The 17,570-nt window shown below is 39.5% G+C and overlaps 1 protein-coding gene across 27 annotated transcripts in view; it reads right to left on the bottom strand.

Annotated features, from left to right (window-relative positions):
• The window catches only part of LOC117400275 (CLIP-associating protein 2-like), a 151,557-nt gene that overhangs the window by 89,366 nt on the left and 44,621 nt on the right, over nt 1-17,570 (bottom strand). For 20 of the 27 annotated variants that reach the window (XM_059022847.1, XM_059022848.1, XM_059022854.1 and 17 more), the window contains exon 8: nt 2,238-2,381. In XM_059022847.1, the coding sequence (XP_058878830.1) occupies nt 2,238-2,381 (144 nt within the window). Of the gene's footprint in view, nt 1-2,237; nt 2,382-3,029; nt 3,242-17,570 lie in introns of those variants that run through there. The other 7 variants (XM_059022868.1, XM_059022865.1, XM_059022867.1 and 4 more) reach the window with 2 other exon arrangements.

Genomic DNA, 17,570 nt, shown 5'->3' with positions numbered 1-17,570 from the left:
TCACACCACACAAACCTTCGATGAGTGTGGGTGGGCCATTTGAGTAGCCCATACCCAGTGAGAAACATCAACTATGGTGCAAACGAATACAAAAAAATATAAAACAATAAATGAAACATGTCTACTGACGTCACAATTTAATGTGCCATACGAGGTACCCTGGCTAGAATCCAGCTCCAAATTTGCACCCCTGATCCTTGACATCTCAATTGTTTGAACTGTCGTAGGAGGAGGTGGAGCTAGACAGCGACTTGGATGATGACACCTAATTTTGGGGAGTACCAAACCATTTGTACTGGTACTTACGAGAGAACCAAATGATAAAAGTTATGTGAATCACATAAACCAGAGTGCACCGGTTTTACCAGCGAGCACAGCTCAGTTCTGACATGACACTCTCCAGTGTTCAGTCCAACTCCAATAAAAGTTTCCCACAGTAAAAGCATAGCAAAGTGTAATAAAGCAAAGCAAAAGCATGGTAAAGCACCTAGGTAAACTTTGTAAATAATAGCTATGTATGGTAAAGCATATTAAAAAAACATGGTAAACCAAGGTAAACTATTATTATTTATTTATTTGGCAGACACCTTTATCCAAGGTGACTTTACAGGTGTTAAATACAGTATAGTTTACAGTAAGTGCAAATAATACTACTAAACACGTGAGGATTATAACAAGTTGTATCTACAATTACATAGTGAAATAGTGCATTAGCATAGGTAATCTTTTACAAGTGAAGGCTAAGCAGAAATGCTCGTCCCTTGTTAGCAAACCATGTTCCCCTACTGGGGGAAACTAATATAAAAAGCACAGAATCTAGTCTTTTTTTTAAATGTTCCCAGCGTTTTAGATCCTACTTACTACTTCACCTAATAGGCTATTCCATGCATGTATAACTCTCCTGTGTAAAAAAGTGCTTCTTACCTTCTGTTCTAAACTTACTTTTACTCAGCTTCCACTTATGCCCTCTTGTTCTTCTCACTGTGCTAAATTTGAAGTAGTGCCTTGGGTTAACTTTATCTATATTATTTAAATGAATGTGGTTAACATATTCCAGTGATGCTGTAGTGCAACAACTGAATCTCATTTTCCCTGGAGTTGCAGACATAGTTTTAGGCTTTCGAGAAGGCTTGTTAAGGTGTGAAAAGCCTTGAACTTGGACTAGGCACTGGAATGGAATGTAAAGGTAATCTTGCTGTTGATGTTAACATCGTCCAAGTTTTTTATATTCTGGTCAAATGGTAACAATGCCACAAGAATTAAATGCATTCAACAAAATAGGTCTACTCTCTAATCTGATACAAACTTATTTATGATAAATGGTTAAATGATAAAAATGTTCGTCCCACCCAGTGAAGCTTATTCATTATCTAGTCTCCATTACAACAAATTTAGAAAGTAAATGAGGTTGTGAAGACTGTTGCAGACAGCGCTGTTTTTATTAACCAATACCAATGTTTTAAAACACCGTCTGTTTAATTCACACCATATGGTAATACCAGAAACTCAATGCCATTGGCTGTTATCTCTACTAACAAATTTTGGTTTTCCTGCAGTAAATATCAAGTCTCAGATTGTATTTGCCCTTGAAAACATTCAACTTGAAACTGCATGCCTGTTTTACTTGTCTAACCTGCAACTTGAAAATGTGAAGTATAAGTTGTAGAAGCTGCAAACAGGTTTCAAGGCACAGAGAAAGCTGATGTCCCTTCAGTTAGAGCTACCTGTAGGTGAATGTATAACTGGAGTTGTAATAAGGTCTGCTTCCTGATAGCGGTCCACAAAATAGAAAAAAAAAAAAATACTAAAAGATATTTGAATATACAGTAGAAGTAGTAAAAATAGTTCTGTTTTTTCATATTTATTTAATCCATATTTACCAACAACCCATTGAATAAAAACAGGCTGTAAATGTTTTACACTGACAGAATTTAGATTTTGTTTGGCTTCTATATCTGCTACTGACAGACATTTCATTATGACAGAATAATTTTTACTGCAAGTCTGTTGGCACTAGCGGGATTTAGATTAGTCAGAGTCTGCTGTAAATGTTTGTTTTATTTTTTCACTTGGGCATTAGCCAATGTGACGTCATGAAATTGTAGCCTTGTGTCAAGGACATGCTAAGATAATACCAGGTCCATGTGCAACATGGGTCGAGAGTTCCTCATACTTCCATACCACAGGCTGGGTTCACACCCAGGTCAGGCTTTCAAACAATGATGAGGTTACATTACCTCCTAACTTCCCGGTTGCTGTGCCTGGTTTCCTGGAGCTGCTGCTAGGATTGCCAGGCTTCTTGGGTGCAGGGACCTTGAACGCAGGCTGGGCTGACGAGGGCCTGTTCCCATCCACGGACTCGTCATCTTCAAAACTTTTATCTGGAGAAACAAAACAATGGCTCAAATTAAAGAACATCTCTATAGTTGAGCCATAACAGAGAGAGGGGGAGGAGAGCAGGGGAAATCAATACTAATTACCAGCCCCTTTTGTGGAGGGCCTTTTAAAAGGACAAAAATAAATAAATATGCAAGCTGATGCATTTTTTAAACAGACGATGACAGGAAACCATTACAAAATATTTACTGTTTTATAGTGCATTTCAACAGACACCATAATGCACCCATCCCGCCCCTATGACATGAAATGGCACCTCTACATAAAACTACTATAACACAGTACTGTTTATTCCTTTCCCTAGTCACTTGCTTTTTATGCAATGAAAACTGATAGATATTTATGCATCAGAGAGAAATAATCGGAGCAGGAAAAATAACAGCAAGCTGCTGAATGCAGACATGCTTCCATCAGTGTGACAACCCACTTAACAATGCACTGCAGTTCAATGCAAAAAAAAAAAAAAAAAAACATTAAAAAATTAAAAACAGCAGCAAGTGCAGGATTTTTTTTTGTGCATTCTGCCTGGTTCCCATCTACTATTTCTCCAGCTACACATCCTCCCACACCTTAGCAGCAAGCCCTCTCTTAGCCATTTCATTCCACCCAGTGCAGTGTCTCCCACAACTTACAGTCGCAAATCTTCTTGCAAATCAGTCGCCTCATCCCTCTAGAAGAAAAATCTCAATTCCCCCTCACAAGCAAGTAGCAACGCTTCTAATAGATCACATGGCCAGGTGTGGTCAATTCCAAATATTAAAATCAATCAGAGCACCCATCCAAAAATTCCACAAGCTGAATCCACCATCAAGGCTAGTGCCGGCATCTTTTTTTTCCTCCTCCCTCTCCCTCTCTCTCCCTCTCTCTCCTTCTCTCTCTCTCTCTCCCCCCTGGGTGGCCAAACAGCCAATCAGGTACCAGATGACATCATCTCTTTGCAGCCAGTACCAGATGAGGTGCATATTCATCCTGAATATCAATTGAGCATTTTTATTTATTTATTTTAACTGATCACCTCAGCTTATCATCAGCCAGATGTTTCAGTAGCCAAAAACTACCATGATACATCTCCACAAAAAGAAGAAAAAGAAAAAAAATCCCTTCAAACTTATCTTCTTTGTTTGTCAGGCTAGATTTTCATATTAAAATAAATGTAACAAATAATATTTGCCTTAACTGATGTATACTTCTGCAGCCAAAAGGACAGGATATTGCTGTCTGCTGCAGTGTGATTGTGGGGAACAAACAGTGTGGAGAGGGGGAGTCCCTGACTGCCTGCTGGAAGCTACTCTTTTGTGAGTGCACACACACTTACATAAAGCCCACTACGGCCTTGCATCCTTAAATAGTTGGGCGAGGCTCTGCTGTGCAGGGAAGCAGCAGCCAGGATTCCCATCAGCACACATTCAACATTTACTGCCTCCCGTCTCACTCACTCACTCACACTCACACACACACACACACACACCAAATAAATAGCTCAGGTAAAAATTCACTGCGACAAATAGGCTATGTAATCTATCAAAGGTTATAAAATAAAATAAAGTGGGGGAGGGCTTCCTACCACATACTATTCCTGCTTGAGAAAGCCAAGTCATTATTCAAGCATACAGTATGAATAGGTGATTTTTACTGTTTTAAAATCACACTTCTAGTCTGGTGTTTCTACACAAAGCATTGATCGATTGTTTAAATTATTGGAAAATCTGCCTTTTAAAAAAGAACCCAGATGTAAACTTGTATTTCCAATAGTACAGTACGTGTTTTCCATACAACATAATCTTGGCTTAAGCTCTATTTGCTTGTATAGAGATTATATTATAGTTTACATTACATTAGCAGGGGTGTGCAATTCACAGCAGCAGATGGCCGGGACAACAAGTTTTAGCTTCATACTTTGCCCATCAGACATGTACTTTTTTTCTTCTTTTAATCACAAAGTTCTGTTGCTAGAAAAACTCCCGTAGATTTCTAGGGAGCCATGCACGGTCCTGAAAACTCTAAACTGCCGAAGTCGGAAACATTCAAATGAAAATTAATTAAATAAATAAATAAATAAAAAATAATGCGTAACTCTAAACCTCAAAGAAAAAATAAATACAGAGTACACAACTACACATATCTTTTTAATTCACAAACCCTCAGTCACACACAGTAACAAACACATTTAAATGACTGCAACAATACTATTAAAATTGCCTTTGTCTGCAGGAGCCCAGTAAAGTTTGACTGCCAGCTCTAAGAAGAATAGTTAACATAATAAAATGTACAAATACCTTTAAACTATTTTATATGTAACGGTTTAGCAATTTATTTATTTTTTAAAAAGCTTCTTAATCTCGGGTGGTTGGCAATAGATTTGTCAAGGTACAGATTGACTTCATTATTTTTAATATAACTTTGCACTGTGAGACCCACTGAAACACCCAGAAAACAATGACTTCTCTTTATCCAATGGCCATATAGGAAACCAAACTGTATTAAACAAGCATCATCGGCGTTCCTCTGGGTAATGTAGCTTAGAAACCAATCCTTTAACCCTTCGTCTTCAGTGAACATTCTACCTGTTTGAGGTCTGACTGACATAACGTGACTTTCAGCTTGTGTAAGAGGACAAATATCCACCGAAAGTATACCATATTATACCTTTCTAAACAGCTGAGAATCTGCAGATTATGAAGAGAATAACGTTTTCACTCTAGGATGAAATGTAAAAAATAAGTTTTAAAATTTTAACAAAATTATTTCTTTAGAAATGTCTCCATAAGTGTAATTTAGTGATCTCCTACTGAAAAACTGTTATTAAGCCCCAAGGAATAAAATAGAATCTACTGTAGATCAAGTTTATGGTGGTTAATGGCAGTGACACCGATAGTTTCCACTGGAAGATCTTCATTGCATCTATATACAGGTCAATCATTCTGCAAGAGCATCCTGACAGTCTCGAGCTATTAGAGGATCTAGCAGGCAGACTGTACAGTATACTAAACCTGCAGGCATCTAGAGTAAAGAAATCATGTTATTGTATTGAGAGGTGGTTAAAGACAGCTACAAAGAGACATTTACTAAAGCAATGTGATGGACCTCTAATCAAGTGAGTCACACATTAAAAAGACTCACTTGCATAAACACAATGAAAAGTCAAATTGCATTTCAGTCTGTTTGTACATTGCAGAACTGGTCCAGCTCTTGATGTTTTAGTAATGGTGCATGCCTGCTTACTCAGTATTCTGCATGGCATCGCAGCATAAAATACATATACAGGAACTGTTTTACACTGGTCAGTATTGTGAAGGTCATTTTTTTATTTTGGTAACACAGGTTCCATAGGTCCAGTTGGACTCTACTTTGCTTCCATTTTAATCATAGTTCACCTCCTTTTTAACTGCCCTGGTGGACACTTTCTAGATGTTTTTGGCTTAACAAAAAACTAATAAAAAAAGATCAGGGCCGAATGCTTTTGCCTTTTGGGGAATTCACACTTTTGTTCAAATTATCAAATTCAAAAGCGGTGCATCTTTCTACAAAAGTTTTACAAATTCCATTTTGCATAGAGATGCACCAAGTCTAATTAAAGGGAGCCTGCTAAGAAATAAATAATAATAATGCCAATAATATGAAAATCGACTTGTGTGATGCCACAGGGGACCTGCACATGCTGAATTAAAATGCAGTCTCATGCACTTTAAAGCAGTAATCTACCAGCAGCACAACCAGATGGCATATTGGCACTGTCCTGCTCCAGATGGTAAAGTGTCAATTTCTTAGAATGTCTGCCTGGTGTTCTCCAAGCACCGCTAATGATTTAAATGTAATATCCACCACGGCCAGCCCTCTTATTAGGTTGTTACAAGTTAAATGTCATCTACAGTAATATTCCACTGGTTAGAAACTGTAATGGTACATAGGTTTATACAATGCGTTATGGAATGATCCAGGGAGCTTTAGTGTAGTGCAGTGTTAAGGGCACATCCACAATACTTAAAATTTCAGATGGGAATTGTTTTTTTTCTTATTAAAATGCCACCTCCAAGTCAAAGGGTGAAGTGTGATTGAATGAGCTTTCTAATCATACAAAGGTTAAACAAAGGTAAGCCCAGACTTTTCTGTTTACAAAACACATATTTGTTTTCAACATATTAAAGGGACTTCGGGCCATAAAACTATTATCAGGATGGTGGGTGTACATATTTAATTATAACAATAAAGCTGCTCCATAAACAACGTTAATTATTTTAAGGTATAATTCCCATGATGTTAATCTGTTGTTCAAGTTTGTTTGCTGCATAATGACAATGAATATTCAGACCCCCGTTTGTATCCCTCCTCTCCATTTCAAACTTCTAAATAATGTTACTAGCATTTGTTTGACAGCATATTTAGATTTCTCATTGATATTGTTTTTTTTTTTTTAATACAACAGATACAGGTTGTTAGCATTCAGAGTAAAGTCCCTTACTCTAGCTGCGAGAAGCTGAGTGTAATAGAGGCAGGTTTGCAGAAACAGTGGTTTTGACAAACAAAAAAAGTTACCCTTTTTTTTTTTTTTTTTTTTTTTTAAGAAATATTAATTTCTCTGCCTGTGTTTTTCAGCATAAAACTAACTCCTAGCACCAGTTCCTAAAAGCATTTATTAAAGTAGAGGGGGAAAAGGCGGTCAGATACTGTACCATATAAACAAATTTACAGAATGTTTTTGTATAATAAATCAGAGACATTTAGTCCCGGTCTATAATACAACTGTACTGTAAATGTTCTACTATAGCATTTAAAGCACAATATTCTGCCATCAGCCCACCATTTTCAGTTTATTGCTTCCTACATACAAAAGCTTGGTTTTATTAAAAACACACATTATATCCCCGTCTGACTGCCACATACTATGACATGTAATTTTAAAACAGTTATTTAGTTCTAAATACAGGTCGCAGACAAAAGTATTGGCGCATTACGCTTATTATACCATAATTCAAGGTAACAGATTAAGGACAAGCATTTAGTAAACCATTTTTAAATAAACAAAATTGACGTTTTCAAGTAATTTAACAAATAATCTTTATCAAAAAACAAACAAACTTATTTCATTTAAAGTATTAGCACCCCTGCTTTAGTATTTTTGGGGGCTTGTTTTGCTTTTATTAGGGCTTTCAGGCATTTATAATAATTCTTAACCAGTATGTCACATCTTGTTGGTGACATGTGGGGCCCATTCTGTCTTGCATAATTCCTTCAGCTCAGACAGATCGGATACACAATGCTTGTCTACAGATTTTTTCATATCGGTCCAAAGCACTTCTAATGGACTGAGATCTGGGTCGTTTTATTCAAGAATTCCCGAGTTGCCTTATGCTTTGGGCTGTTGTCTTGGTAGATAAACTGTCTGCCAATCAGTCTCACATGAATGTCTCCAGTCCCTGAACTGCTAAAACACCCCCATATTATGATCAAACCACCTCTATGTCTAACTGTAGGTTTTCTTCATTGAAGGCTTTCCCTTTTTTTTTTCTTGGCAAATTGTAGACTTTTATGAATTTTCTTTAAAAGAGGTTTGCAGCAAGGTCTACATGCATACAACTCTTCTGTGTTCAGGTGCCTTTGTACAGTTCTTTCATGAACTACTCTTAAAACAGATGTTGGAAATAATTGCCTCTTTTTTCTGGCTATTTACTTTATAGCTTAACTGCTGTAACGGTTTTCAATCAAAGAATATATTTTAAAATTAGTTATTACATTTTTATAGACTTGATGTAAAGGTGCCCATACTTTTGCCATTTATAAATATTTGAAATTGCTTAAGTGCTCCTGTTTTCTGCAGAAAAGCTGTTTGTTAAAACTAGTGTATTTGGTCTTTGTCATTACTTAGTGGCTTATGTTCACTAAATGCACATTTTCTTGAATTACCTTATATTAAGTGTAGGGTGCCAATACTTTTGTCTGAGACTGTATATTCTGTTTTGCTCATGTACTGCATATTTCAGATTCAATTAATTCTCTACACAATCAAATTTGATACCAAGTCATGCATACTGTATCTCTGTTGGTTAGCCTCTAAAGACACATGTTTTCCAGCTACAGTAGGAACCAAGTGCTCTTCTGAACAAATCTGCTGTAGTACTGACCTGCCAACACCTTATTTTGCAGTCAAAAAGTATTAGGCGTACAGACAGCATAACACACAGGTAGCACTTTAAAATCACAGCGAGGAAGCATACACAGAGTATGAAGACAAATAGTCCAAGAGGTGTTGCTATAGAAACCAGAGCAATGGTGCTCTGTCATGTTTAAACGCCCGTAACAAAACTGAGATCATGAAGAAAGCTTTCAGCAACAAGTCTTTTGATTGAATTTGGACTACAGTAAAAGAGCCAATGTAATGCAAGGCAAGAAGCAAGTGGTCATTGTAAACACACTACTTTCTTTAATTGAGTAATTTCACCACACTCTTGTGAAAGCTTCATATTACAAGCAAAGTCCCTCCAAAATAAAGCTTTCATTATTAGTTCTTAAGTTCAACGCCACCAACATCATCAGCTGAATTGACAGCAGTGAAGCGAGTGCTTTCATAAAATGGCAGTTCTTGCCACCTGCAGTTTTGTGATTTAGACACTTCGGAACGAAGCAGAGACCAAGAACACATTTTACTGGCTCCATTCTCAGTTAGGCAAGAGAAATACAACATGCTCTGTTTAAGCAGGACTTATTAATACTAATAAAAAAAATAGAATGACCTGTGAATTCAGACATATTTAAATAGTGAGAGTAGGTTCTCATGTGCCCAGAGCAAAGCTTACGGCCACGCCATGGAGACTGGTGACCTGAGGCCACCTATGTGGTTGACATAAGCCACCACTGTTGCGTTGTCTGCCTGGACAAGCACATGCCTCCCTCGAACCTTCTGCAACGAATGCTGCAAGGCTAGTTAAACTGCCTGCAATTCCAAACCATTATGTGAAGTGCCATTCTACACAGCACCCCAGCCCAGGCTGGACGCGTTATTTGTACCGGCCTCCCTTTTGGTGACACTGCCCAACGCTACGCCGAGGTGGAGATGGGCAGACTGTTTGCACCAGCAGCAAGGCATGGGGAGCTGGAAAGAGGACAAACGGCAAGACCCTTAAGACTGGTACTTAAGTGCGCCGTTATTTATGGGGATACGAAAATAGCCATCTTTGAGGACCACCGTGGTGGCCTGAATGACTGCAACAACATTTTGAACCTTCGGCATAGAACAGGTTGACCTGCCTGAAGTCGAGGATTTGTCTGAGGCCACCATCCCGCGTGGGCATACAGTAGAACCCGTGCTCCAACTGGAGGGGGTGTACCATATGAATAGCCCGTTTTTTTTCAGCAGAGCTGCTACCTCCTGATACACCACAGCGGCATCCTGTGGGTCCGTGACTGATGCTGCAGTAACGCCCCGAAAATGGAGGGGGACCGTGCTTGAACTGCAGTGAGTAGCCAGTCAGAACAGTAGTAAGCACCCAGATGTCTATGGTGCACTGACGCCAATACTCCAGATGGCTCCCTGAGAAGGGGCCCTGGGCCTGTGGCAACAAACCCCTAGTGCCGCTGCTCACCTTGTGGCTTGGCCTGAAGCTCTTGCCTCTGCGCTGGGCGGCGGTCTGGCCACAGGCGCAGCTGGCTGTGGCAGTCCCTGAGGCTGCTGGCACAGGGATAAAAACCCAGGCATTATACAAATAGCAAGCAATGTACAGTAAGAATGTACAGTTCCGGGCTCCCGAGTGGCGCATCCAGTAAAGGCGCTCCGCGCGGATGTGCCCTATAGAATGGAGATCGCAGGTTCGAATCCAGGCTATGTCACAGCCGACCGTGACCGGGAGTTCCTAGGGGGCGGTGCACAATTGGCTGAGCGCTGCCCAGGTAGGGAGGGCTTAGGTCGGCAGGGGAATCCACGGCTCACCGCGCACCAGCGACCCCTGTGGCCGATAGGGCGCCTGTGGTTCTGCAGTGGAGCCGCCAGATCTGTGTTGTCCTCCGGCACTATAGGTCTGGTGGCATTGCTGTGGATCTGCAGTGCGACGGCTTGGCAGGAGCACGTTTCAGAGGACGCGTGTTCCAGCCGCCGTTTCCCGAGTCGGCGAGGGGTTGCGAGCGGTGAGCCGAGGATACAGATAATAATTGGGCATACTAAATTGAGGAGAAAACCGGGGTAAAAAAATTGGCGACGACTAAATTAAAAAAAAAAAAAAAAAAAAAAAAAAATGTACAGTTCCTGCCTCTGTTGCTAAAGACAGCAACAGGACTGTCAACAAAGCCTGCTTGGTACCAGACTGGGATGTAAACACTGGTCGGTAGCAGACCGGAACCGGCTGGAACGAAGCAAACTTTGTCCCTATCAGGCACACATGCCTGTGGGAAACTGCTGCTCAGAGCTGCTCTATTCCCGGGTGTGTGGCTCTCCCTTGGCACAGATTCATGGGGTGAGGACACAACCACCTCTCTAAGAGAGGGTGATGGGGAAGAATGCTGTGCAGGTGAGGGACGCATAACGCTCTGTAGAGCTGCAGGAGAAACGTTTCTCCAACGTACACTGCACTCAAAACTTGCAGAAAATGCCTTCCATGTATCACTGGGATAAAACTCAGGCATTACGCAAATAGCAAGCAATGTACAGTAAGAATGCACAGTTACTGCCTCAGCTTGCTAAAGACAGCAAGGCCTGCTTGGTACCAGACTGGGGATGTAACACCAGTTGGTAGCAGGTTGGAACCCAGACGGTACCACGATGGTACAGGGTAGGTTTGGTACCGGTTCAGTGCCTGTACCAACAGATAGGTACATTAGTGCACAATGGGGGTTACACATCCCCTGTGCACCCCCTGCCATTCTATACCACGGTCCAGCCAAGGCTGGACACGTCTGCTCAATCAGCAACGTTGCTGCGAAACATGGCAGGTGCAGTGTACAGTTGTAGGCAGTGTGGTCCAGTGGTTAAAGTCCAGGGCTTGCAACCAGAAGGTCATCGGTTCAAATTCCACCTCTACCACTGACTGACTCACTGTGTGACCCTGAGCAAGTCACTTAACCTCCTTGTGCTCCATCCCGCGGGTGGGATGTTAAATTAACGTCTTATTGTAAGTGCATATAATGCACAGTTCACATCCAACCTCTGTAAAGCGCTTTGTGACGGTGGTCCTCTATGAAAGGCGCTACATGAAAATAGATATTGTTAATGTAAAAATTGCCTAAGTAAAAGAGATTAAAACAGGGCGAGCCAAGACTCAAACCAAGTCTGCGAGTACTGGACCAGGGATGGTACCACTGTTTAAACCGAGTCGTTGAACGGTGATGAACCGAGGTTGAACTGAGCAGAAAATAATTTGAACAGAGATGAACCAATCGTTTCGGTACCCGTGCGGTGCCTGAGCACTGGTACGGTTATGGTACAGTTCAGTACCCACGGTACGGTGCACAGGGCACAATGGTACGGCACATGGTATGGTGCGCACGGTTCGATACACTTGTACCAGTGTGGTAACCTCGCTCACTGTTCAGGAACGGGGTAGGTCTGTGACTTACAGTTACCAGAGAGGAAATATATAGGGATGCCCACCTATACAGCTTCTGGCAAGCCAGCACAGCCCTAAGACTGGAGGAAGTCCGCTGTCAGAGCCCTGACAGCCTTCGCAATGGCACTGCAAGCATAAACCAGGAGTGGCAACAAAGGACTGTGAACAGTCAGACCCGAAACACAGCTGAGCCCAGCAACTGCTAGTGAATCGGGATGGTAACCTCATTCAATGTACAGAGTACCGGTGGGAACAGGAGCAGGCCTGGACCCACAATTACCACTGGAACGATCTATAGGGATGCCCATCTACAGCACTCTTGGCTACCCCAACAGTCCGAAAACTGAGGAAAGCCTACTGTTAGAGACCTAACAGTCTTCACAATAATTCTGCAAGCAGCACTAATGTGGCAATGAGACACTGTGGGAGAAACTGCAAGCAGCTAAACCCGAAGCGGGCGTCTCGGTCAAATGCAGGAATGCTGAGCCCAGCAGCTGCTTTCGTATTTCTGTGAAAAATACAGAATACACACAGAGAAACAATTTCTCACACAAAACAGTAACAACTCAGTTGCCGATATTTTAATATAATTTTCATAAGAAAAAACAAAATGTAATTGTTAAAAATGGTGCACAAGGCCGCTGCGGGGCGAACGAAAACCATGGCCGAGTGCACAATACATGTAAGTAGTATTTACTAGAAGCATGTAACAATAAATTGCATTAACAGTGTAATTACACAAGCGAATAAGTAGATGCAAGTAACTTGATACTCATCTGTTCTTAGACTCTCCCGCTCAGGTTCGGTTGAAAGGAAAAATGATGACAATGTCTATGTCTGCAGTCCAGTTATGTCCTCAGGGGTGGGCACGACTGCGTCACAGGCTCTGATGTGCAGCTTTGATATTTCAGGTTATCAGGGTCTTTAGGATAAATACCCATGAGAAAATGGTTACATTTCATACTTGATAGGGAACTGAGTAGCCATTTTGTGTTTTCCGGTGTTTATTGGATAGGTACCAATTACATATTTATTTTTTGTATCGGTGGTGTTTAATCGATTTTTATCAGTTAAAACTGAAAATCAAAAGTCCTATTTATAAAGTATACAAATAAATATCTATGAAAAAACCCACAGACTGACACACACTTCAAACCAATGCAAAATATAATTTGAATATCTAATTTATGTGCAATTTGTTTTTGCGCAATTATCACGACCTCCACAAACAAACAGCAGGGTTAGAAACTAACAATATTGTGATACTACTCCAAGGACTAGTACCTTTTGAAACTTGCTAGTCCTTATGTGGAGTGCCTAAGTTGGAATCAACAACAGTTGGGGTCCCTAAAAATAGGCTTAGATTTTATTTTGCTAAAAAATAAACACGGTTATAAATTTAGATTCACTTTTTTTTTTTTTTTTTTAACAAAGCACCTTCGTAAAACGCTCATACAGATCAATCTAATCACCTGTTTGCACCTTGTTACTGAGCAACTAACTGTACTGTGTGCTGAGAAACTGACACTGACAGCAACAGACGAGATGACAGGGAAAAATTCTCTCAGCTGTGTCATCTTGCCGACCATGAATCTCTGCCTGAAATTGACACCGATGACACAAATAAAATGTTTATTTTATTGTACATTACATGTGTTGCTACTCGGGATGAAATTGTTAGCTAGGTGACTAGTTTTTTTTTTTTTTTTTTAATTAGCAGTGGTAGAAAACCGCTTCAGCAAGTACAGTAGAACCTGCCAGAACTGACGGACGCTGAATCTACTACAGATACTAATGAGAGCATAACAAATACAAAAGAAAAACAAGGGAAACGCAGACCTTTTCAAGAAAGCTGGGAGACTTTATATAAATGGATTTTATATTTTTAAACACTGCAATAACAGTTCTGCTTGTGAAGCATATCCACACTATAATTTGACAGAACAGTGATTTATTTGCACTGTGCGGGACCTTATTTTCCCCCCATTGGTGCTTCAGCCCCGGAGTGCTCACAGAATCACCGCCTGTGCACCTATTATCAGTGATTAAAGCCTGGTTTTCAATCGAACTGATTATCACTCACCAATACTGTATTGGTATAAGAAAAGTGTGTTTTAAAAAAGTAACTTCAGCTTCCAATCACTTAAATTATGAGGATGATAATGTAAACACCAAGCTACAGACAGAGAGTCCCAAGCTTTAAACGTGTTACTGTTTATAGACAAGAACTCAACTTTATTATGAATATATTATGTTATGTTTTATGCAACATACTACGATAATGGTCATTTTGGTAATTGTTTGTTTATTAGTTTTAAAATGTTTAGTAAAAAGTGACCTATTGTTTGACCTCGTTAGTACAACCGGCCCCCTTTGCTAATGACATCTTCAGTCAAGGTGGTAACCCAGTATAAATCTCCACATTTTTGTAAAATACACTTACTTCAAAAGATGCAACGTGTTTCAGTAAACTCAAATGATAAACTTTTCATCTCACGCAGAGAGAGAACACAAACGTAAGACGCCATTAAGTGGGGTTTTCAGTTCCAAGTGAGTGTTTTCTAAACATTATTTGTGAATGCTTATTCAACATTGCTACACTCCGTTAGAAAATTGACTTCCCTGCATTTTTTAATGCAAGACTAAACGTGAGAGTAGTATATGTGAACATTTGTTTTAAGTACTCGCCCAGAAGACTACTGAGTCACAGACATCAACTAGTCCTCATCAGATTTAATTCGCCTCTGGCGAGCATGAGTTTCTAACCCTGCAAACAGTAAATAATTTAAGTGTCATCAATTCAGTAAAGCAAGCGTTTCTGAAATTCCTGTTTGCAAAATGCATCCACAGTCCTGCATGTTGTAATAGCTCTGCAGTAAACAAAAATGGAGCTACCCCGAGGAGAGAGCAGAAATAAAACTGTGTCAGTGCCAACTGAAGTGAAATGTCATTCTGTTCCTCCAGGAAAAGCATAATGTACTGGTGCACTGTTCATACAGGCTGCAGGGACCAAGCCACATGTTCATGGACTAGCCTATACACAGAAACAGTGTTATTCACCATCTTTGCCTTGCACCTTCCCCAGTACCTCACATACACTTTCAGAACTAGCTACTCTATCAACACTTTGAAAGATTCAATAACCCTTTCCATCCTAAAAACGGAACTTTTCCTCCTCCGTAACATACATCACTGCAAGCACACAGTACTGTAGATCTCCAGGAACATGTGCTAAAGACTATCCTAAGCAAGTTTCATCACATTTGGATAAGTGGTGATCGGCATATTTGTGAAAAATGTGTTTTTAACTAGCCTAGTATACTGTACCTCCATTCCTGGTGATATGTGCAATTACTGAAATATGGTGTTAATTTAATTTGATATACTCTTGAGTTTTGACCTTGACTCAGGAGCAGCTCTCTGGCTTGAGCTGCCTGATTGCTTATCTAGAGTTACATATGACAGTGGTGAAAAACAAAGCGTCTGTAAAGCAAGCACAATTAAGTGAATATGGCAAATACAGTACCACTCAAGAGGTGCTCACGAACTCCACTATGAAAATGTGTTTTGAAGCTACTTACTCCAATTGTTCTAGGCCTCAGAGACTGCTCAGCAGATCGCATGGCTCACTTTAGAGTGTCAATCTCACGGGATAGAAAAAAGGCAAGCACGTCATTCTGAAATGCCTCACTTAAACAGTACCCAACTTGCTGGAAATGTTGTGTAGTGATTTTTATATAGATGTATATATATTATATATTTTTTGTTGTCACTTTGTACGTGGAATGTAATAAACAAGAACCAAAATGGTGAGTTTTTTCCCTTTATTTTACAATGCAATTTCCACGTTTGTTTTATTTGAAGTGTTTAAAGTTTTTTTTGTTTGTTTTTGTTTGCTTGTTCAGCTACAAAAAGGCACAAGTAAACCTAATGTCATTACTTTATGAAAATATGCCAATGGCCACCGTTTACCGTGAAGAAACGGGAATGGCAAGGAATGAAAAAAAGTATAAAAACAAAAAAAACACACACAACACTACATAAAATGTGTGGTCAACTTTATGTACTATTTATTTCGGGAATAAACAAAACAAACGTTTAACTTGGACTGCTATTTGGCCCACCCCACCTGACGACACTGCCAGTCTGTTTCATGACAGCCAAGAGTACCGAGGCCAGTGTTAAAAGGTGCCAATTAAGGAAAATAATTACTTATTATGGGTAAAAGGGCCAAAAATCACACATTATAACTGGGGTAAATGCTAAAAACAGCATGTAGCTACACAGCATACCATATTTCGGGGTTTGTGTTTTGCATATCAGTTCACATTTGATTTAAAATAGATGTGTATCAATCATAAAGATTATAACTAAGGGTACTGTCTCTATACATTAGGAATTTACAAAGACACAGGTCATTGTCATGGTGAGCAGCATGTTTAACTTGCAGGGGTTATATAACCCTGTAAACACGAAATCTTTATAAAATACCATTAAACATGTCCAAGAGAATGAGAGAATACAGCTGTGTACTAGTATAAAGCCAATATCTCAACGACAAAAATGTACACAAGCTCAGTATGGCGGCCTTCATTGTGCTGTTAGATTTTACCTTTAGCGTTTACATAAATCTGAAAAGGTTTATGAGATATTACCATAGGATGCTTATTTATGATAACCTTCCCTTCAAATCAAGCTTTTTAAACCCCAGCTGCTATACTGGTACTTATCATCATCATATATTCATATATATATATACATATATACACACACACACACACAGTATATATATATATATATAATTAGGGGTGCAACAATTAATCAATGCATCGATTACTGATCATCTGGCCTTAAATTTCCCGCGCTTCGATTACATATTGGTGAATCGATGCATCAAATTAGAACCTAGTTGAAGTCTCCTGTTGCCGGGTTTAGTGCTAGTACGGTAGATTAGCGCTTTGCTAGGATACACACTTTAGGCCTCTACATTCGCATTGGACAAGCCAACTCAGAAGTAGGCATGTTGTATTCACGTTTTCTTGATTTAAAAATTAAGGCAAAACTTTTTTTTTTTTTTTTTTAACTATTAAATCTACCAATTTAGCTTTTGTTTCAAAGCATGATGTGTTTGGATTATATGGCAAACTGAATTTAGTACTATAGTTAAATTAGTCAGGATTTGTGAGATTAATTTAAATGTTTTGCTTTGCTTTTGGACAAAAAATGTTAAAAGTAATAAACAACCATAGTTTAGATAGAAATGACTTCTGTTCAAATATAGTATTTTTTATTATTATTGCAATGTTAACACTGGAAGCACAGCGGTTATACTTGTACCTAAAACCACTGCATGCAGTCATTGACTGTTACATTTTATACATACAAAACTGTAAAAATAATGCATTTTTTAATTTCAAAACGAAAGTAACGTATGTTTACTCTGCGTGTGGCTGCCAGGAATTGGTGGCTGCCAGATCCAGTAGAGATAACAGGCTTGTATATTTATAAATAATAAAAAAAACACAACCTTAGAATATTGTAGGTTATATTGAAAATAAACACACATGTATTGTAAAAGGCAGTCAAAGTGATGGCTTTGGCGGTTCTAGGTAAAGGGGATTATTATAACTTTCTTTATTTCTG

The sequence above is a fragment of the Acipenser ruthenus genome, chromosome 4 (assembly GCF_902713425.1).
Source record: "Acipenser ruthenus chromosome 4, fAciRut3.2 maternal haplotype, whole genome shotgun sequence".
Lineage (NCBI taxonomy): Eukaryota > Metazoa > Chordata > Actinopteri > Acipenseriformes > Acipenseridae > Acipenser > Acipenser ruthenus.
The sequence above is the reverse complement of the archived record's forward strand: the minus strand, read 5'-3'. Positions and strand labels throughout refer to the sequence as shown.